General features: G+C 37.3%; 2 protein-coding genes across 7 annotated transcripts; one reads left to right on the top strand and one right to left on the bottom strand.

The window, feature by feature from the left end:
- Positions 1–76: 76 nt before the first annotated feature.
- marchf5l (membrane-associated ring finger (C3HC4) 5, like) lies at positions 77–4,436 on the top strand. 3 transcript variants are annotated; one of them, XM_016294465.1, is made up of 7 exons: positions 77–212; positions 747–848; positions 929–1,131; positions 2,222–2,352; positions 2,430–2,613; positions 3,632–3,798; positions 3,872–4,436. In XM_016294465.1, the coding sequence occupies exons 2-7, from the start codon at positions 820–822 to the stop codon at positions 4,031–4,033; spliced, it is 876 nt and encodes a 291-aa protein (XP_016149951.1). In that variant the 5' UTR covers positions 77–212; positions 747–819; the 3' UTR covers positions 4,034–4,436. The 3 variants fall into 3 exon arrangements, with proteins under 3 accessions (XP_016149951.1, XP_016149949.1, XP_016149950.1); XM_016294463.1 differs by having other exon boundaries at positions 2,430–2,670; XM_016294464.1 differs by having other exon boundaries at positions 744–848; positions 2,430–2,670.
- Positions 4,437–10,147: 5,711 nt separating this feature from the next.
- npy8ar (neuropeptide Y receptor Y8a) lies at positions 10,148–22,162 on the bottom strand. Of its 4 annotated transcripts, XM_016294461.1 has the most exons (4): positions 20,265–20,559; positions 19,585–19,655; positions 15,236–15,272; positions 10,148–12,178 (listed from the first exon to the last, which is right to left on the bottom strand). In XM_016294461.1, the coding sequence occupies exon 4, from the start codon at positions 12,060–12,062 to the stop codon at positions 10,926–10,928; it is 1,137 nt and encodes a 378-aa protein (XP_016149947.1). In that variant the 5' UTR covers positions 12,063–12,178; positions 15,236–15,272; positions 19,585–19,655; positions 20,265–20,559; the 3' UTR covers positions 10,148–10,925. The 4 variants fall into 4 exon arrangements, with proteins under 4 accessions (XP_016149947.1, XP_016149945.1, XP_016149948.1 ...); XM_016294459.1 differs by lacking the exons at positions 15,236–15,272; positions 19,585–19,655 and adding an exon at positions 22,152–22,162 and having other exon boundaries at positions 20,265–20,532; XM_016294462.1 differs by lacking the exon at positions 15,236–15,272.
- Positions 22,163–22,614: the final 452 nt, after the last annotated feature.

Here is a 22,614-nt window from a genome sequence, read left to right as displayed (position 1 = left end):
ACAATAATAAATAAAAATACACATCAAACGAGGCATTCTTGGACGTTTTAACAAGTTAGAGACATTTATTTTGACATACGGAAGTGGATTATCCGGAAGTTGTTCTTCATGAGGTTGATGTTCTGTCCTCCGAGAGATTGAAAGTGTCAAATCCGCCGGAGATCTAAACTGAACGCATATCAGAAACATTTACATCTACAAAACATCTTCAGGTGAGGATCTACATTTGGACTCGGTTAACAATGCTGTCTGAATGACAAGTTTCGGTGTGTTTATAAGCTGTTGAAACTTAATGCGAGTCATTCCATATGAAAATAGTGCTGAATTAAAACAGAATTTCAATTTTAATTTGTTAAGTGAGAAATGTCCACTGACATAACTTTCATACGTGACTGGGGCCTGATTAACAACTAAAAAACGCAATTATAATAAGAGAAAAACAGTTATTGTGCGTCTTTCATACAAAGACAGACGTTAGAAGAATAAATATAATATAATTGGCATGTTATGTATCATACCATGTCGTATACTGTAAATAAAAATTGTAGTGAATTATTTTATAATCCCTGTTAAATAAATGGTGCTGATCACCATATTATAAGACTAAACATATTATGCGTTTTACTCCCAATTATTTATTTCACTCACAGTAGAAATGTTATTGAATCAATGAACATTGTGATGTGATATATCCAACGTTTTTGTATTGAAGTACTGCATTCATGTCTAATGGACTGTATTAGCAGGTGTTGTACATTGAGCCTGCTCTGGCTCACTCATGGTTGAGCTGGAGAGCGTGGATCGAACCTGACACACAAGATGGCCTGTGCAGATGAACCTCCAGAGAAGTGAGTTTCTCCATTAGCTGTGAATCACAGGACTGCTTCGCAGAACTAATGGTCACTTATAATCTGTTGTCCGATGACAGGCACTGCTGGGTGTGTTTTGCTACGGAGAAGGAGGATCGAGCTGCAGAATGGGTCAGCCCGTGCCGGTGTAAGGGCTGCACCAAGTGGATCCATCAGTCTTGCTTACAGCGATGGCTTGATGAAAAACAGAAGGGAAACAGCGGAGGAGCCGTCAGCTGCCCACAATGTGGCACTGAATACCGGATAATGTTCCCCAAAATAGGTGAGTATTTGCACTTTACCTTGTTTTTTGTTTTTTTTAAGGGAAATGAACTGATACCTTTGTCCTCTTTTGTTGTATGTCTTGTCATGGATTCTCACATTATTGCATACTTATAATGTACCAAATATTTTGGATAATTAGCTCCTGATAAGAGTGTAGTACTCCCAGCTCTGCTCTTGCAGCAGTGTTGTTATTGTTAACGGAAACTATTAAAAATCATTTTTACTGACTGAAATTGCCATTGAAATTGAAATAAATTAAAATACAAATATTAGATCAAATATTTGCAACTAAAGGACATTTTTTCAAAAAAAAGTGTAAGTTAAAGTGAAGCTAAATGGAAATATAAAAAAGTACAAAAACTAATAAAAAAAAATTTTTTTTTTTTAATTTAATGAAGATTAAAAAATGTTGCTTTGGCAAATAACAAATAAAACTGAAGTACTAAAACTATTCAAACTAAAATGGAAATAAAAATAAATTGAAGCTATAGAAATATTAAAAAACAAAAATTAATCAAATGCAAAACATTTTTTAGAAATGTTAACTGAAATGAAATAAGTGCAAGTTGAAGTACTAAAATGATTAAGTAAAATTGAAATAAAAATAACTAAAGCTTAATAAAAATATAAAAAACTAAAACTAATAAATGCTAAAAAAACTCAAATAAAAATAACTTTAATCTACTAATAATAATATGAAAATACAGAAATACACTTAAAATAATAATAATTATATATATATATACACACACACTTCTGAATAAAAATATGAAGAAACCAAAAATTTATAAAAATAAAAAAAGGCAAAAGCACATAACAAAATGACTAAAATCTAAACTAAAATGTAAATATAAAAACAAAAGTTAGTATATAAATAATAATAAAATAAGTTTGCACTTGTTTTGTTTTACCATTTAAAATGATCATATATACAAATTAAAAACAAATTTATTAGCTCAGAAAATGTGACAAAAGTGCCCAGATTCTGCGTGGGCTTACTAATGACTAATATTCTGACATTCTGTTTAGCTGATATTCTGTTACTTTAATAGGGAAGTGTTAAGTGTGTGGTTTTGTCTCTCGTCCAGGGCCCCTGGTGTACTTCCTTCAGCAGGTCGACAGAGCTCTGTCCAGGGCCAGTCCTTTCGCCGCGGCTGGAGTCGTGGTGGGCACCGTCTACTGGTCGGCCGTCACTTACGGTGCCGTCACGGTTATGCAGGTGTGCTAAAGACAGGAGGTTGAGAGGAACTTAACTCTTCTTGGTTCTTTTGAACACATTTTTTTCTCTGTTTTCAGGTGGTGGGCCATAAGAAGGGTCTGGATGTGATGGAGCGTGCAGATCCTCTCTTCTTACTCATGGGTTTACCCACCATCCCCGTCATGCTAGTACTGGGGAAGATGATTCGCTGGGAGGATTACGTGGTGCGGCTTTGGCAACGACACTCATCTAAGTTTCAGATCTTCGGCGGGCTTGTACCTGGTATGACGGGGAAAACGGGGTTAAACTTGGCAATAGTTCATCCCAGTGTTGTTATTGGTAACTAAATCTAAAATAATCGAAAACGTTTAGTTTTCGTTTCATTAATTAATAAAAACAAATATCTTTAATAAATTGTAAAATAAAACTTTTTAATAAAACTTAAAAGGAAAAAAAAACTTATTATTAAAAATAAAAAATTGTTGCTTTGCCAACTGAAATAAGTTAAAGTACTGAAATTACTTAAACTGAAATAAAAATAAACTAAAGCTAAATATAATTGAAAAACGCAAACAAGCTAATAACGACAAATGCATAACAAAAAATGAATACAACTTAAACTAAAATTAAAATGAAAACTGAAATACATTTTTAAAAGCAAATTCATCAAGTACTGAATGTAATGTACTGTGAATAATTAAAAATAATAATAAAACAAAAACTAATAAATAAAAGCTAATAAAAATGACAAAAGTACACAACACTATCATTAAAACACTAAAGTAATAAATCACTAAATCTAATAAATATTCAAATGTTTATTATACTGTAATAGTATATAAATTAACCTAAAACTAAAATGAAATCTAAATAAAAAGTAAATAAAAACTAATAAAAATGACGAAAGCACTTATTGAAATGACTAAAATTAAAATGAAAACTAAAGGGAATTAGTTCATTGAAGTATTGAAATTACAAAAAATTAAATACAAATAAATTGAGCTAAATATAATTGTTTTTATACAAATTTTTTTATTGTTTTGCAAAAACTAATAAAAATGACAATCACATAACAGATTTATTAACTAAAATTACAATAAAGACTGAAGAAATTAAAACTATGCCATTTTTAATATGTATAATTTTGTGGTGGATAGCTCATTTTTTGGGTAAACTGTTTCTTTTAAACCATCTTAGCATTTATGATTCATTGTCAAAATCATACCGTAAGCCGATGCTATTAATAATGATATTAAAAGAGCATAATTTTTAAAGCAGAAAATCTCATTTGTTTGTGCAGGTATGGGCCGTCCTCTGCCCCGCATCCCAGTGGAGGGCAGTTACGGAGGAGACCATCTCTCTGTGTCTCGCACCCTGTGCGGCGCCCTCATCTTCCCCTCCATCGCCAACCTTGTGGGACGCCTCCTGTTCCACAGGGTCACGTCAAACCTGCAGCGCACCATCCTGGTGAGAGTCGAGAGCGTTGAGAGTTTACCATACATTAGGAAGTGTGAATCCTAACCCAGTTTTCCTCTTCTAGGGCGGCATAGCGTTTGTGGTGATCAAGGGAGTGCTGAAAGTATATTTCAAACAGCAGCAGTACCTCATCCAGGCCAACAGACACATTCTGAATTACCCAGAGCCCGAGGGACGAGCAGACGGCACTTTTGAGGACGACAATGAAGACAGTAGCAATGAATGAAGACGATGCACTTGAGGAAATCAACAAATGCACTGTAGTGTAGGATTCTAAGTATAAAGAAAGACATATTTACAGATGTTTAAAGACATAATTTCTCAGCTTCACGTGGCTCTAAATCAGCACAAACACATATTTGCTATGTGTTACCTAACTGCAAGGATGACTGAAATTCTTTCATCAGTGAGAAACGTTTGTTGGGGTGTTAAAGTGCCTGTAATAGCAAAATGCACCAGTAGATGGCGCCAAATGCACAGCTGGTACCTGCACTGTGCACTGCTGACTCTGATGAAGACATTGTCATTTAGGCTGCAAATGTACCAGCAGAATGAGAATGAGTCAATTGAGTCTGATTGAAGATGATAAGCACTGGCTCTTTAATGACAAATAAAGGATAATAAACCCAGAAACTTTGACTTTGATGCTTTTAAGATGGTGGTTTACAGTAATTGTTTTTGACCTGGAAAGAAACATCTAGACCATTTCACTGCAAAATGAAAGAAATAAGAAAAATATGAAATTACTGTATTTGGGTTTTTTCAATGGATATTAAATAGTTTTTTGCATTAAATCTGTGATATTGTTCATGATGATTAGGTGTATTTTCAGCCCAAATTCAAATTAATTGTTATGCACCTGTTTTTTGTTTGCTTTTTAAAAAAAAGTTATTTTCATTGTTTCTCATTATGTTAATGCAGAAGGCCTTCACTGTATTTAAAATAAAAATGTAATACCGGTAAATATTTAATTAGTGTAATACAATTTCAATTGTAGTAAAACTAGCATAAAGGCAGTACAATAAAAGTCATGATGTACTGAAATAAAATAGAAAATAAAATTCTAATTTGTCACAATCATGAGATTTTTGTCATGAAAATAATTTGACAATGCAACCAATCTTAATAGTCCTGAAAAAAAAATTTCTTTGTGTAACACTTATTTTTCTCTTTTGATTTTGTGGTCAAATATGACCTCCAGGTGCTGGACAGGTTTCATATTTGTCCAGATATGAAAACTGCTTTTGAAATAGGATGAAAATACTGAGTAAAGCTTATAATTGTCTGAGAAAGAATATTGATCTTTATAAACTTGCTCACCAATAGATGCTCTGCAGTGAATGGGTGCCGTCACAATGAGATTCCAAACAGCTGATAAAAACATCACAATAATCCACAAGACATCCACATCTTGTAAAGAAACATTTGTGAGTTTGTAAGAAATAAAACCATCAATGCGTTTTTAATTTCAAATTGTTGTTTCTGGCTACAATATTTTTCCATAGTGTTACTTTGTCCAGTGAAAAATTTGTCTTGTCTGAATCAGGAGAGAAATATGCACAGATCGAGCACCGTTTACAAGCAAAAACAGTTCTAAACAAATATGTGGGTGGATTTTGATGTGAGTGGACAACAGGGGATGGACTTTTTCCACTGGAGGAAGTGTTATTACCAGTGTTGGGGAAAGTTACTTTTAAAAGTAATGCATTACAATATTGCGTTACTCCCTAAAAAAGTAACTAATTATGGTACTTAGTTACTTTTTATGGAAAGTAATGCATTACATTACTTTTGAGTTACTTTCGCGATACTTTTTAAATATAAGCAGGGCTTGATTGTTTTTAATATAATAAGTTGTATTTATAGCATATGTAAAAGCCCTTTCACACCAAAAAGTGTAATGAATAAACCTCAGGCTGAAGCAAAAGTAAATTCACGTCTGTACAGTAGAACGCAGGAGAAGAAGGTTCAACACTCTTCAGCAATACAAAATAACAATGAAGCACAATTGTTAGTTTATCTAAAGTCATTTTTGCTTATTAGTATGGTTGAACTGGATCATCAAAGATCAGAAGCAAAGACATTGGTTAATAAAATGGGATTAGATACATTTGTGTTATTTAACATATTTAATTATTGCAAGTTTGCGTCATATTCTGAGTTTGCACTGTTTTAATTCATTTTGATGAATACTAAATCTGTTTTTTGTGAGTGGGATAAATTAATGCACATTCATATTTAGTCTAGAACTACAGTAACATTATGTTCACACAGCGCACACAACTCCTCTGTACTTGCGATTTCTCCCAATATGGGGACAGGAGAGCTGTCAGTCAATAAATAGGCAAACAAAGTATCTTAACTAACAAAGTTACTTTACTAGTTACTTGAAAAAAGTAATCTGATTACATAACTCGCATTACCCCCAACATTGGTTATTACTATAGACTGGTTTCGTACAAACAAACAACTTTTTGCTTCAGAAGATGTTAATTGATAGACTGGGGTTGTGTGAATTACTTGTGTATTGTGGTGTTTTTATCAGCTCTTTGGACTCTCATGCTCCTTCTCACGGCACCCATTCACTGCAGAGGATCCATTGGTGAGCAAGTGATGCAATCTCCAAATCTGTTTCGGTGAAGAAACAAACTCATATACATCTTGAATGAGTACATTTTCATTTTTGGATGAACTATACTTTTAAGAAACGAGTAATGACGTCTATCTTAAATAGAAGTGTTAATTATGTAGCCTAGTCATGGGGGGTGAGGTGGCGGGCATGATTTTCCCACTCCCCACTGGCGTGTTTGGCAGAGCCCTTCATTACCTGCTGTCAGCGAGCGGCATCACATCCTCTGTGCTCTCCGGCAGGCCCTTGGAAGGAATAGCAAAGACAAGGCTGAGGAATAATCTGGCCCGCGTCTGATCTCTTATTTTGAGAACGAGGGTGGAAAAAACTATGAATAATGCAAAAGTTTGCAGATGGTAAACGGCTGTCTGGGAGAAAATACAGCAATCACCTCACCCAAGATGACTTCATTTGGGTTTAAAAATAGCCGAACTGGAGCAGCGCTCAACTTAATTCACACGGCATCTAAAAACAGTCCTCTGGGATTGTTGTCGCCCACTTTTAAACATCTCTGGCAAATATAACTACGGCAGACAGGCTTTGTTGGAGCAGCCAAACGTACAGTGGAACGTAACAATGTTTGTGACACAGAAAATCCCACAATTCATCTGTCACTTAAAACATCCGACGTAATACTACGCACAAGCAAAAGTTTTCAATTAGTACTTCATTACAGAAAGTTGTAAATAAATGCCTTGATTTTAAAGCATCTTGGCCAAATATGAAATCAAAGGACTTTGATGGCTGAATCATAGATGCATTTACATATAAATGACATCCGAGATTCATGTCACGGCCTTCAAGCAGAACCCATTTTATATATAGGCTATTTTTAATGTTTTTAGTGGTCTGTCTTGATGCTCCAGATGAAAAGAAATGTACTTTGAGTCATATTGTGAAGTAATGAGCATAAAATAGTGTTGCAATATCATATGTAAAAAAAATAAAATAAGAGAAAAGGCAATTTCTGTGAAATATATAATGAGGCTGCGACTTCAGATTTACATCTTAAGTAAAAAACAACTAGAATGATAGACATAGCCTATATGTTACTTTACATTCACTTAGGTCTACAGAATGCCTATATGGAAATAGATAAACACAGCAGAACCAGAGAAAAAAAAGTGTTATCTAACCAATGGCTTATTATAACTGGGTCATTTTTGTTCTGCGATACCTTTTGTAATCTGTAACTGTAAGTATTTCCATAAAAGAGCATATCAATGTTTCAGAACATTGGTTAAAATTAGACATAAACTTTATGAATTATGACTTGGTAATTTACAAAAGAACAAGAATAACAGTATGGAAACACAGCATTAGCCAGTTAACCATTGTTCAAGGATTGGAAGCTAGCTTGCATAGGGATTGTATTATCTTTTCAAATTGATAGCACATTGATTTTTGTAATATCAAACAGAATAAAACATGAAACAAAACAACAAATACCAGGAAACATAACAGAATTCATCAAATCCATTGCTAATACTTACCGATTCTCAAAAACTGGTTTTCTCTCCAAAATAAAATCACTTCCTGGAGGATGATGTTTGTTAAGAGTCTAAATGGATGATTTAACCTCTGTTTACTTAACTGTGAAAACATGATTAAAAAAACTGTATATTTAATATTTCATCAATAAACCAGATGAAAATGTGCTGAATAGCTAAAGTAATGCCCTTAAACATCAAAGACTCAAAATGTGCTGCATTTGCAAGTAAATCTGATTGCAGAAAGACTATAGGGGAGATTCTGTCATATCAAGCTGTAGACATCAAAGCCGCCGGGCCTTTTTAGATGACGTTTGAATAAATATAATGCAAGAGGGACTCATTTTCGATTAGAGCAGCACAGATAACCCCTGGCGTGCTAATAAACTGCGGTGAGAATGATAAAACAGAGGAGATGGCAATCCCTCTGGACAAACGATGATTATCCGTTTCTATAATCTCAAAGCTCTCTTGCTGGTGCGTCCCCTGAGGCTTTGACCTACACATAAATGTACCCAACTGATGGAGGATTGTCTTGAAACACTTCACTTTCAGATATTGTTGGTGACGTGCTGGAAATCAATGGCAATTTAAAATAAGTGCATCTTATCAAGAATGAGAAAACAAGGTTAGGCAAAAAGCTTTTATCTGTGTGCCACACGTTTCATCTCCTCTGATAAGAAAACCGCGGCAGCAGTGAAAAGAAATGGGCCACGTGAGACAACAAATCAAGCGACCTGAGATTTGACCTCCGAACAGAACTTGACCTGGACTCCGTTCACGGAAGAATGGATGTGATTTTAGCACCTGGGATGTCATGTCACAGACAGCACGCTGAAGAGCGGCATGATCTGGCATAATAAAACCGCTCTCTGTGACAAAATGCAAGATGTCCTTTTGACCAATGAACTTCCATGACCTTATATGTTTTTTTCCAGTTGTCTATGATTACAAGGATTTAAAAAGAACAAGAACATGTTAAGATCACATTTCACCCAAAAATCAAAGGGAAAAAAAAAAGTTTCTCCCTGAGGAAGACAAATTTTTCTTAACTTTGTGAGACTCTCTTATACATTACAGTTATTAGACAGTAAATATATAACACCCAATGTATCAAAATTTAGATTTAATTTTAATCACCTTCCCCTGACTTTTAATAATTGCTATGACCTTTATAGACAAACATACTTGTAGATTAAACAGAGTTTTGGCGCCAGCAATGCTGAAGTCATGGGTTCAGTTCTTAAGGAATGCATGAGCTGATAAAATAAATACCTTGAATGCAAAGTCACTGTAAAATGAACATCCCAATTTTAATATTCCCTATGTTTTTCAACACCCCAGGAAGGCAGTAAAACATTTTCACTCACAGCATTTAAGTTGTTGCCATTTTAAATCTACAAGTCAGGCAAATTGCCTCTCAAATGGCAATGTGCTTTCCAAAGAGTCAAACTTGACTAAACTGACTACCTTGATGGACATCAAAAGGGTAATGCCTGGGGTGGAACATTACCTAAATAAAAGATCTCTTTCTGTAAACATGCATTTAGAGGCTCATGCATTGGTAACACAAACACACCTGCTGTATATGCAAATTATTTCATCTTCAGTAATGAGCGGAAAAACATGCAACATAATTACTAACTGAACACCGAACACAGAGAGTGAAGAAAAACAATGAGACATTACATGGATGTCATGTTTCCAAATTTATTTGCGCTTTCAGAACTACCATTTATAAGGCAACAAGAACGTCAACACCAAACACTTTTGTTATAAACTGAACTTTGCTTTGACTTCAATCATCAAGAAAATATGTAATACCAAAATGGCATGGGCACAGTCATGTACCTATTGTAGCAGAAGATGGGTGTGTTGTTAAGCTAACACCAATGCTCAAATGTTTAATATGCTTCCCAATATTACAGAGGCACGATTTCAAAGTTAAAATGCAGTGCAGGCGGTCTCACCAAAGCAATAATAGTTAGCAATTCATTAAACAACAACACCAGCAACAACAAAACCGGACAGAAGAAATACTTTGGTGAGGGCACTGACTCCCTGCTACAGTGAATAAATAATTGAAAGAATTGTACATGAAAAGTACTTTCATTATAACAACAACTTGCTGTTTAAATTACTAACTGAACACCGAACACAGAGAGTGAAGAAAAACAATGAGACATTACATGGATGTCATGTTTCCAAATTTATTTGCGCTTTCAGAACTACCATTTATAAGGCAACAAGAACGTCAACACCAAACACTTTTGTTATAAACTGAACTTTGCTTTGACTTCAATCATCAAGAAAATATGTAATACCAAAATGGCATGGGCACAGTCATGTACCTATTGTAGCAGAAGATGGGTGTGTTGTTAAGCTAACACCAATGCTCAAATGTTTAATATGCTTCCCAATATTACAGAGGCACGATTTCAAAGTTAAAATGCAGTGCAGGCGGTCTCACCAAAGCAATAATAGTTAGCAATTCATTAAACAACAACACCAGCAACAACAAAACCGGACAGAAGAAATACTTTGGTGAGGGCACCGACTCCCTGCTACAGTGAATAAATAATTGAAAGAATTGTACATGAAAAGTACTTTCATTATAACAACAACTTGCTGTTTGATGTGAAATGTCAGTTGCGCAATGAGTGCTAAAACAATCCAGCCTTATAAATCAGTCCTTCCTCCCTAACACAAAAGCTTGAAAGTGTCATCAGAGGAATAATCACATTCTTGATGGAATATTTATCCCATACACGGAGACAGGAATGACGCCCTGACTACCCTAGCTGTTGTTAACAAAACATCACACCGCGTTCCACACCTGGACCCCAGAAAACACAGCAACAGTGGGCTGAGGTTGTTTTTAGATCTCTTGGGTATGAACTGATGCAGAAACCCACATAGCAGTTCCACGTCTCCATGGAAACAGTGCCAGCTCATCCTCAACCCCTCCCCTCATTCTTCCCTCCGTTCCTGCCATCTCTTTAGCAGTGAGCGCACTGTTCCGATCTCAGTAGAGAGCCCTGCTGTATCGATGACACCTTGGTGACGTCGGTGGCCACCGTCGAAAGCGGGAAGCTCTCGTAGGTCTCTGGAACCCCCCAGCCACAATGGCAGCGCTGGAGCGTCGCCTTCAGCTCCTTCTGGAAGTTGGTGTTGAGGAAGCCGTACACCACCGGGTTCACACAGGTAGACGCCATTGCCGTGAGGTGGCAGGCCGAGAAGATAACGTCGTGCTGGCAAGAAGGAAGCACCTGGTGGTACCAGTCAAAGATGGTGTTGAAGACGTTGAGCGGGAGCCAGCAGAGAGCAAAAGCGACCACGATTATAACCAACATGGCGTTAACGCGCTGAGCGCCCCGCGCCTTCCTCTGCCGGGCCTCGGTGGCTTGCTCCACCATGTCCTTCCGTCTGCGCAGACGCAGGAATATGCGCAAGTAGCAGAGTAGAATGAGAAGCAGGGGGAGGCAGTATTGGAATAGCAGAAGTGAAGTGGTGTATGCCAAACGGTTGCGTTCGGACGGCCAGAGCTCCATGCAAATCAAGTGGTCGCTGAACGGGTTGAATGGAAGGCTGAGGTTCTGGAACGGGGCGTTAGTGAGGATGTTAAAGGACAGGAAGGGTAGGGAAATGAAGCAGGCCACCATCCAGGTAACCGCCACGGCCAGGTACGAATGGCCTGCGGCGGGCGTCCAGCCGGTGGGGTGGATGATGAGTTGATGCCGCTCCAACGCAATGAGGACCAGCGAGAAGATGGACACCGTGACGGACATGCACTGCACGAACGGGGTGACCTTGCACAGTGTCTCGCCCAGGATCCAGCGGTCCATGAGCGTGTAGATGACCGTCACAGGGAGGCACACCACGCACATGAGGATGTCGGAGCAGGAGAGGTTGGCGATGAGGATGTTGGTGACGTTCCTCATCTCCTTCTGTCTGGATATGATGAAGACCAGACAAGTGTTGCCCACCAATCCCACTGCAATAACGGTGCTGTAGGCCACGATCAGAAGGGTCGTGCCACTCACAGAGGGAGGGCACATGTTGGACTCAACCCATGTTCCCTGGCCCAACCCAGCTGAGGTGTTGCTAATGTTGTCCGAGTTCGCAGAGGCCTCCATAAGTCCCAAAGTTGTTTGAGGAGAAGCTAGGCGTTCACAAAACCGTTAAACAGCAGATGAAAGTTGACTCATTGTTTAGGTCCTTCCATTTATTTGCAGACAGCCAGTTGGTTGACCTGGAGGAAAAGGAGCACGTAAAGACTGTTAGCTGGCTTGGACAATATGTTGGGAGGGGTTTAATGGGGAAGGATTTAACTCTCCAAGTGAGTCTCTGGGAAAGGTTAAACCCCCTTAATCCAACGGATGTTTGTGGACTTGAAATCTGACCACAAACATCTTGTTTAAAGAGAAAACACTGCAAATCTCTCTTAAGTAGTTTCACCTCATCATTTCTTGAATTAGCTCACGTGTATGTTCACCAAAACACATGATACATTCTGCTCTAATAACGGCGTGGACTCAACTAATACTCTTTGCAAAAACTCCCTCGGGATGTTGACAGGTCATCCTGTCCGTTAAGCTGACAGATGGAGGTCTCTCTCAGTAGAATTCTCTCTTTATCCCCTTTTATCTCAGAGTTCTCTTTTCTTTGCCCTAATTTGGCTTTTATGTGACAAAAGCAATACAAATAATCATATCACGCACTACAGATTTAAAAACTGTCGAAATATTAGCACATTTTTATACAGAATATATTTCGATAGGTTTACTTGGTCAACCTCAGTCAGTCTGAAGGTTTGGGAATCAAAAATCTTATTAAATAAAATACTGGAACTGAATGATCATGTCATAATGTCCAGTTCAGTTAAAGAGTTTAGTATTAATAAATGGTACTTTACAATAGTGTTTCCAAGAACGGTATCGTTTTTGTTTCATATGTTTGGATTGCATGGATTAGGGATGCATCCTCAAAAAGTATTAAAAAACGTAATTGTTAAGTGAAATTTAAACGTCTAATTATTTACTTCTCTATTATTCTATTACTCCACATACTTGAGTAAGCACTGCATCTAACTTGACTTCACTTGACTCCTGTAATGCATACAGATTGGCAAATGCATCAAATATTTTACTCCCACTGCAGTCACTTTGGCTAATTTATTCCTTGGTCCGACCACTCTGAGTTTCTGGATTGAGTAAGTGTTGTAATTAAGCCACTGCTGATATCCTCTCTCTCCTCCGAACCAACTGTCAGGAGTTTCACACCAGCTTATTACGTCATTCATCTCACATGGAGTGGGAAACTGATTCAGGGAATGCCTTACTGAGATTATCTACTCCACAGTTTCAATCCTTCACAGCTCTAAAGAGCATCATTTATCACACATAATCTTTTAAAGAGGACCTCTTCAATTTGCATTTTTACAAATGAAATCCTAATGCTAGATGCAAGTAGATTGCTAGATGTTTTGGGTGGTTGCCAGTAGGGTTGGGTAACGAAACCTGGTAATAATATGTGCCAAACTGACGTAAGCATCATCACCTCCCTTGATCGCTAGTTAAATTATACTGCATTCATGTCTCAGAAAATTCATGTTAACGCAAGTCAGAAAGCTCTGATAAAATCAACACATCCAACACATTTTTGCATTAGCAATAGTGTCCATGTTGTTTTCACATTTCGACTTAAAGCAAAACACGGGAAATGAGACCATCCGATGAGCGTGTGAATGCAGCAATCACACTTGCTCTGATAGCAGCATGTAGCCAACTGTTAGCTAGCTAGATTTAACGTGCCTTAAAATGCCTAAAGTTAAACTTCCCTTTTAATGAATTGCAATGAGAAGCATTTCTAAACCTGTTTTCCAAAAAAAAAAAAGAGAACATTATGACATGTTTTTACTCCACAACATCAGTCAGTTAACTTCCTTTTCTGATCTTATGAGGCAGAAAATATATTCTATAATGTAGTAAAGGCTATGCCATTTAGCAATGGATTATATATATACTTAATTATGAAAAAACTCGAGATGGCTTGAAGAACACAGATAAACGATATATTGTAGCAGTAGAGTGATTACTATCTTTAGGTTTCATCATTCGAAATGTTTCTATCTTCTTTTTATTGAGCTACAGATAGAGATACCTTTGTCCATATTAGGGATTTCCTGGAGTGTCGGGAGTTCTATTACTTCTGTGATGCATATGTGACGTTTCTGCGCGAGGGCACCCTCAGGCTGCCAGTATGAATGAAACGGACATTACATGTGCTTATGGTCAATAAATATTGGCCAATCTATCCTATTTTGGGTAAAAATAGGAAAAATAATGCTTTTCTCAAAAGAGTAGTAGTAGAGTAGTTGACATATGATAATCCATGTTTTTTTAAAGTATCGGTTCAGGCACCATTACCATTTTAAAAGTATTGATTTGGCACAGGTATCGTAAAAAACCCAAACGATACCCAAGCCTAGTTGCCAGGTGGCTATTAACGTGTTCTGAGTGGTTGCTAGGGTGTTTCTAGGTGGTCAGTCTAAGGAATCCACCCCCAAACATCTATTTTGGACCCTAAATATGGCTTGAATCTCTCCTTTAATTCAAGTCTACGGGATTAGCACTTCCCAATAATGTTTCACATCAATAAACCATAACACTGCGGTACACTGAATATGCATATGTATTGAAATAAAATGTATGCAAATGTGACATTATAACTTTGATTTTTTCTCTTTTTTTTATTATTCTATATTTTCTATTTTATTAAAAATGCCAAAATAAAATGTGCATAAGTCGTCACTAATGCAGAAAAGCATTCTAAGATAGAGGTCAGATATGAGAATATGATACATCTGATATATGATACCTCTATATGATAGATGTGTCCTTCAGAGGATACAAAGTATCGTATTACCACAGCACTGACATGCTGAGATATAATGGCATATATCAGAGGCAGCGGCATCGGAGGTTTGTGTGTGTGGAGAGAGTGACTCAAGAATTTAAGGGAGTGTGTGAAATTATATAAGGCAGAACTAAATTAATCATCTAATTTTCATATCACACAGACAAGTCTGAGCGACATGCTTTCATAACCGCTCACAGAGATTCTCTACTTGTGCAAATCAAATGCTCATTGTCATTTGAGATAAAAAGAAATTGAGGAAATGAATAAACCAAAAAGACAAAAACGAAGGCAAATGAGTTTCCAGCAGACATTTAAATCAAGCTGAGGTCAAAAAGAACATTTTAAGGGAATAGTTCACCCAAAAATGAAGATGCTGACATTTACTCACCCTCATGTCATTTCAAACCCCCTGGAATTTCTTTCTCCTGTCAAACACAAAGGAAGACATTTGTAGAAGAATGTTCACGCTGGTCTTCTCCATACAATGAAAGTGAATGGTGACCATTGCTGCTAAACAAGAAGACATATTAATATAACATAGCTTTTGTTTTCCAAGAAGAAAAAGCGTAAAACATGATGCCAAATGGTTTCTTTTTGTGTGAACTGTCCCTTTAACAAGAAAAGCTTATGTAAAACTCTTCACACAGGAAGCCAAAATACGCAACAGGACATTTATCATTATTTGTGAGTGTACAAGGTCAGCTCCAATAGATTAGGTCAGAAAACAAAAAGTCAATTGTGCCAAATTGCTTTCTTCCTCCATTAACCCTTTTGTTTTGTTTTGACAGAAGCTCTAGTAGTTCATTAGCTTGTTCCTCATGATTTGGATCCTGTCATTCTCACTGTAGCTGCAAGTTTCTTGTCAGGCAGCTAGTAAGCTGACAACAACTACCGCTATCAAACACTATGGTCAGGCATCTATTACTGAGAGAAGAATCTTGCTTCTCCAGGGGAATATTAATGTTTTTAAAGCAACCTTTTTATTGGTACTTCATTATGCTTGCAGAACTTAGAATGCTGTTTGACTCATATTAGCAGCTGTGAGTCACTTGGGTAATTGACAGCTTTATAATGACCTTGAGATATGCCAGGCTTATCACAACCTCTGATTAAACAGACTCTTGAGGGAACAACAAATAATAATGTGAGCGATCAAACCTAATCAAACCATTCCTTCAGTCTTAAGATGATTGTGTGTTTAATTTTTTTTCTTCTTTTAAAATACCTTCTCCAATCTAATTTTAAAGGAACAGTGCACCAAAAATTAATGAAAATGATTTTTCAAAGAGTGTTTTTTCATATAACGTCAGGGGTGTCCAATGATTTTGAAAATATCTTCTTTTGTGTTTCACAAAAGAAAAACACTCAGAGAGGTTTGGAATGACATGAGTTTTTTTTTTTAAAGTTATAAATAAAACAAAGATTACAGAAGTATATTTTACAAGAAAATACTGTTTCAGTCCTCATTTTTATGTTTAATTCAATGTTACTTGCTGATTCTTATTTGTGAAATTTACTAACAATTTTTTAGTGAAAACTCTTTCAACACTTTTTTTTCTAGTGTATAAGTAACCATTTGTAGGTTCAAAATTGTGTATAAAACATTGATCTTTTTATCTGAACATGCCAACCAGCCAAAAAAAAAACACTATGCTATGCTTTCCTAAATTATCTGAAATTTGCTCAATTTTTCGTCTGATGGATGGTAATGCGAATAAAGAAATCCCGTAGATTTGCATTCCAGGAGAACTCTTGTTTCTATCTAGAGACATGTAGATATAAAAAATCTAATATTTTCCACTCTGATCTACAATAAAAAAATAGATCTACTGTAGTTGTCAGGGATTGAATCCCATTTTGATTAAGAAGTGTATCCTTGAGATATTCTGATGATAACCATGCAAACACATTTCCGCTGATGGCAATTACACATTTCAACAACCTTGGACAGCTGAAAATGATCTCTCTCTTTCTTTGGAGTGAGCTTTCTCTCGACCTTCGGCAAAAGGACAATGACATGCTGCATATGGCAGCTGAAAGACAGTGTTATGGATGTGGGTTCATGGCCAGAGAGAAGCCTTCAGCATCTCTGATTGAAGAGGAACAGCCTGGCTCTCTGCTGTAGTGGATTTACATCAGTTCTGAGAAACACTGCTGAGTTTCCATAAATATGAGTCTCCCTACAGGATGGTGGAAGGGCAATTCACTACATAGGACGCACACTGAAGGTAATAGCCCTGCTGAAATACGTTAAAGTGGCCCGAGGCGATGTGGTTTAAATCCATCTGGGCAGGCCAACTACATAGAGACAAGCCAATTTATCGGAAAATCAGGGTTGTAGAACAGCTGCTCTACAGCTCCAGCATAGTCTGTTATGTTGGATGACATGAAAATAGCAGGAAAGTATAAAGCTATGCTAAAATATTCACTTATAAAAATTCCTTAAAGTATCAGTTCCAGTTCACCCAAATGAAAATTCTGTCATTTACGTACCCTCAAACCTAGTCACTATTCACTTTCATAATAGATCCTTAACATGTGTGTATATATACACATACAAATGGTAGTTTGTGAGTTATTAAAGAAATTAATACTTTTTTCAGAAAGGATGCCTTAAATTGCTCTTAATTGACAGTAAATGCATTTATAATGTTACAAAAAAAAGCTAATTTGAAAATGAATATTCATCAAATAATTCTATCACGGTTTTCACAAAAATATTGAGCAGTACAATTGTTTTCAACTTTGATGAGGAATGTTGTTAGTGAATCAGTCAGCACATTAAAATGATTTTAATCATGTGCCACTGAAGACTGGAGTCGTGATACTGAAAATTCAGCTTCGCATCACAGGAATAAATTACATTTTAAAATATATTAATAAAGAAAACAGTTGCATTAAATTATAATAATAATACTACTTCACAATATTGCTGTTTTTATTGTATTTTGCTTAAATAAAATGCAACCTTAGTGAGCATAAGTATACTTTCAAAAACATCCAACACTTTTTAATGGTATGTAGCCTATGTGTACAGGTTTGAAATAACATGAGAGCGAGTAAATGATGACTGGATATTCATTTTTGACTGAATCTTTTCATTTTAAGATGCATTTTAGCTGTGTCTTTCACCAAAGGGAAGTGTAAAGACTAAAAATCTGTGACAAGCCTTTCGGAGCATAGTTAAAATGTCAGATTTTGGGCCACAGGGCTGTAGTAAAAATTCCACCCACCATCTCAAACTTCAGCCCATCCTCTGTCTAACTGCCGTAGGGTGTCCTTTAAGAATCTCACAGTGCCACCTCGCTCCGTAGGAGTCAGGTGTTCAAAATGCACCGGGGGGACGGCTTAAGCATAACACAAGTGTCATAAAAAATTGCGCTTTCTAGACACATCATCTTCATCCGACTGATGAAGTTTGACAATCCATCAAAATGTATTACATCCATCCAGTGACCTTTGATGTTTCCATCAGCCTTTTTAGGTTGGGAAGTCTCCCCTCACAGGCTAATGCGGCTTCACATCAGACAGACATATGTATGATCTCTGCCCATTGAGAACTCCCTCAACACAGCATACGTAAAGACTTTTCTTTTCACCTTGAACCTCCTCATCCTCTGCTGGAAAATATTAAAGGCACATGGACAATCAATGAGCTACAGAAAGGTCTATAGAAAAGAAATACACCTTATAATGTATATTGCAACGGTTCTCAAAAGGTTTTGCTGCAAGATGCAGATTTTACATTGAACATCAAGTATGAACCCAACCTAAAATCACTTCTTACTACACGTGTAATAGAGTCTCTGAGGTTTTACATTTGGCATCAAGTACAAACTGACCCAAAACACTATCATACACCATATTATATCATAAAATACAAGATTGAACAAGTTAGACAGACCTCAAATCCCTTCTTACGTCAAATGTAATATAGTCTGTCATGTGTTCTTTTACCATTTGAAGTTTTGTTCCATTTCTTATAATGCAAACCCAGTTTGACTAACTTCATCCAAATGACACATAAATTGGAGCCTTTTGCATCAAGAGCAAAAGATATTCAAGGCATTTCTTCTCCCTTTTAAAAGCTGACTTAGTCATTTATTTTGCGACCTCAATTTAAGCAGTTATATGGTTAGATGCATTTAGCCTAATTTTTTGCATTCAGCATCATTTTTTCCACTTATGTGCGACCCATTTTTATGTATATCAATCCACCATTTGGTTGAGAATCACAGACTTCCATTTTAAGCTACATAAAATTAACCTTATGACCATCTGTTGCTATTGAGCAGATTTTTTATTTCTAAATAGATTACAATAATGCATTGCCGTTCTTCCATTTTGTGCATGAAATCTTCTATGATATGCAGCTCAATGCTACGTATTGCTCATATAACTTAGGAATACAACAGAACAATGCATATGGTCAAGTACAAACCCTTGAATTAATCCTAAATAATGCAAGGCGTGGTGATGTCTGAAAACTAATCTTAGATGACTTATTGCTAGATGACAACTGCCCCCCACTATGTCTTGACTGAAGGGTCTGTCTGAATCGAGATACGGTCTCTGGAAACAAGTAATGGTCTATTTTAAGAGAAAAGGAAACCGTAATCACCATTACCTTGAGATCCTTTCACACCTGTCGATCAAACCGCCGGGAGGGAGAGACCATAATAAACACTCCACAAGGGCAGAAATCATTCTTAGTCTATATAAAGTGCAATAACATACCTCTCATCTTCACATGTATCCTTAATCTTGTGTCTCTCGAGTTGCGTAACTGAACAATCCTTGTGCCTAGCCTTGACAAGAAGCACACATTATCTTCTGAGATTACAGAATTTCAATGCACACTGACAAGCACATGCCAGACATCTTAAATCCCACTTGAGGAAATCTCGGGTGCATTTTCTGATTATTCTTTCCCAGAATTACTATTACCTTGTCGCGTTCAGCTGTCAGCTAGATCATTCTATCAAGTCTCAAATTCCAGCTTGGTGGAAAAGGTGAAAACATTCTGACCTCCTTTCAGTTATAATTTCCATCAACATTTCACATAAGCACCAACTGACTTCATGCTCAGAGACTTGAGCAAATTGCTCACTAGATTGTACATTCTAAATGATTTTTCTAATAAGTAGAAGTTTCTTTATAATAAGTGAAGCATAATTACACCACGGATATCTCAGAAAAGCTTATTTTTATCTAAAAGTTCCAAAGCACACAGTTCATATCACATGCCAGGATTCAGAATATGAAAATCAGTTGCATAACTACTCAACACAGAAATGCGAGGAATCCTAGAAATTCCTTTAGACGCGTTTAAACTGTGTTCACGCCACACATCTGCACAGATGTTCAGTTTTTAAATCTCTACAGCGCCATTTTCACCATATATAAAGCGATCTTACCAGTAAAGCTGTTTTCTCCAGCGCTGATGCCGACAGTGCGGTGAGAGTCTGAACTCGACTAATGACGGAGGAGGAGGATGCTGAAACTCCCTCTTCCAGCAGCTGTCTGATTCTCTGGACGGGACTTCAGGCGTGCAGATGGGCAGAAAGTGTCGAGATGAAACGCTGGGAAACTTTGCGTGGATGTGAATATTGGTGTCATCCTCCCCCGAGCGCGCAGATTTCACGGGTTCCTTTGGCTCATCACTCGATTGGTTGTTGTTTGGAGCTCTCAGCAAACGGGCTCGATGCTACATGCTGTAAGAAAGGTTAATTAATAAGATTTTAATTAAGGCTAATTGACAAGTCACTGCTATAATGTCACTGTGTTCGTATCAATTATTGATTAAAAATAAGTGCCTCGTCATTTAGATGATAAATTGATCAACATTGATATTTAGGGTTCAAATTGACATGGTTATGATAATGTTATATGGAATTATAAAAAGCATTAATCTAAAAAAAAGAAAAAAAACGTTACTTAGAAACCCAATCTTGTGTTTGAAAAAGCTTACAGCCTACCATTTTCTACAAATTATTTATTTTAGTGATGCTGAAAACCGATCAAGTAAACTGTACAAACATTTGTCACGAATACGCGACATTATGCAATAGTTTAGAACGTTCCTTCAAGACGTTTTCTCAAGATTAACACGCCAAAACGGTCTAGCCTATGTGTCCTCCGTTTTTGGACAAAATGGTATGTTGGTTTCACCCAATCTGCTTTGATTTGACAGACAAATGTTTACAGATATATATATATATGTAACTTTTTACACAACATTTATTTTATTCAAGAATTTCTCAAGTTTTGATTATTTATTTATTTGATTACGCATTTTTTATTATCTTTATTTCTTTTTTTCCCTCTCATTGTCTGGTTGTCAGCAAACAGGCCAGAAACACAAAGGCAAGTATGCAAAACAGCAGTTTTAATGATAGAGGGGCTGTGGCAATGAGAAGCAACGATCAGAAGGCGAGTAATATGCAGATTTAAGGTTTCAGGTCTCTTAGCTGATGGTAACAGATGATTGTCTATTGCAGGTGATCCGGAGGAGCGGTGGAGAACGGGAGCATCTAAGGGTGAGTAAACACAGGTAAGTAGCAAGGTAAGGAGTCAGGCTTAGTTCGGTAATGCAAACTGTAGACCAGACACTGAGGCTGTGGGGAGAGTGCAGTGATAAAGGGAGCTTAACGAGCTGAGGCATGTGCGGGCAATCAGTGCTCTGGTGATTGGGATCTGGTGTGCGTTGGGGCTGATGACTGTGGTAACTGAGGTGACGTGGTGATTGAGACTCCAATGACATTGGAGCAGGCAGTCCAAGAAACCAAGGCGAAACAGGCAGTTCCGGGGGCCATGGCTGGACGGAGATGTATAGCCCCCCAAAATATTTTCTTGGGGGAGACTCCGGGTCCAGAAGCCCTCTCCTGGCTGGACTTGGGGACACAAGCCCTCTTGGGGCTGGACGTGGAATCCGCAGCCTTCTCAGGGTTTGATGTGAGGGCAGGAGCCCTCTCTGGGCTGGACGTGGAAACAGGAGCCCTCCCTGGGCTAAACTCGGAATCTGTGGCCTTCCCTGAGCCAGACGCAGGATCTGTGGCCCTCCCTGGGCCATACGTGGGTTTGATTAGATGTGCGGTGGGAGTTTGAGTCACTTCGGTGGCAGGTGCGTTGCAGTCGGTGATGATGGCTAGACCTTGAACTGTGAACTGAGCATGGAAAATATTCAACTCACTTTGCTGGTTCTTGCCTATGATTTTCTGCACAGGTCTATGCTATTTTTGGCATATTCGTGATGTAAAAAGTGTCTTATACAAGAAACCTTGCAGGGGGGTGGAATGTTTTACTTGTTTTTTGGTCTTTAACTAAACCCATACTGTTGAAATGCAAATTAGGTTCTTGCTACCACTTTCAGGGTACTTCAGGAGCAAAAGACACTTTGAAGTGCAGAACTTGAGCAGTCTGCACAAGAAAAGCATGCCACTGTTTGGAGCAAAGGATGTTCAAGGTGTTTTCTTTTCCTCTTTGAAAGGAAAGATTTAATCTAGCGAATATGTCTCAGTAGGTTTATTTTCTGTATAGACAAAAGTCTTGGCTATAAAGAAAGGCCTATTTCATTCATCATTTCCATGGAAAAATGTCCTTATGGGGCATGTTGTCACAATTAGCTGGATTGTCAAACAGTAAAATGTTATAAAGCACAAAACAATTAATAAAAAGAGCAAAAATGTAAATGTAACACAAAAAGTAATTCTTTTGGTTAACAGAATAAATTGTATTACAACATTCTAAACCTTTTTAATTTCATTA

Source organism: Sinocyclocheilus grahami, unplaced genomic scaffold (assembly GCF_001515645.1).
Source record: "Sinocyclocheilus grahami isolate Dianchi unplaced genomic scaffold, SAMN03320097.WGS_v1.1 scaffold318.1, whole genome shotgun sequence".
Classification (NCBI taxonomy): Eukaryota; Metazoa; Chordata; class Actinopteri; order Cypriniformes; family Cyprinidae; genus Sinocyclocheilus; species Sinocyclocheilus grahami.
Note: the sequence above shows the minus strand (reverse complement) of the source record. Positions and strands in the feature narration are given on the sequence as shown.

Excerpts from the sequence above, each read along its gene's own strand:
- marchf5l (XM_016294463.1), top strand. The coding sequence starts at position 820 with ATGGCCTGTGCAGATGAACCTCCAGAGAA. Across the intron at positions 2,353-2,429 it reads GTGCCGTCACGGTTATGCAG|GTGGTGGGCCATAAGAAGGG; the intron begins GTGTGCTAAAGA and ends CTCTGTTTTCAG. Across the intron at positions 3,799-3,871 it reads ACCTGCAGCGCACCATCCTG|GGCGGCATAGCGTTTGTGGT; the intron begins GTGAGAGTCGAG and ends TTCCTCTTCTAG.
- npy8ar (XM_016294459.1), bottom strand. The coding sequence starts at position 12,062 with ATGGAGGCCTCTGCGAACTCGGACAACATTAGCAACACCTCAGCTGGG.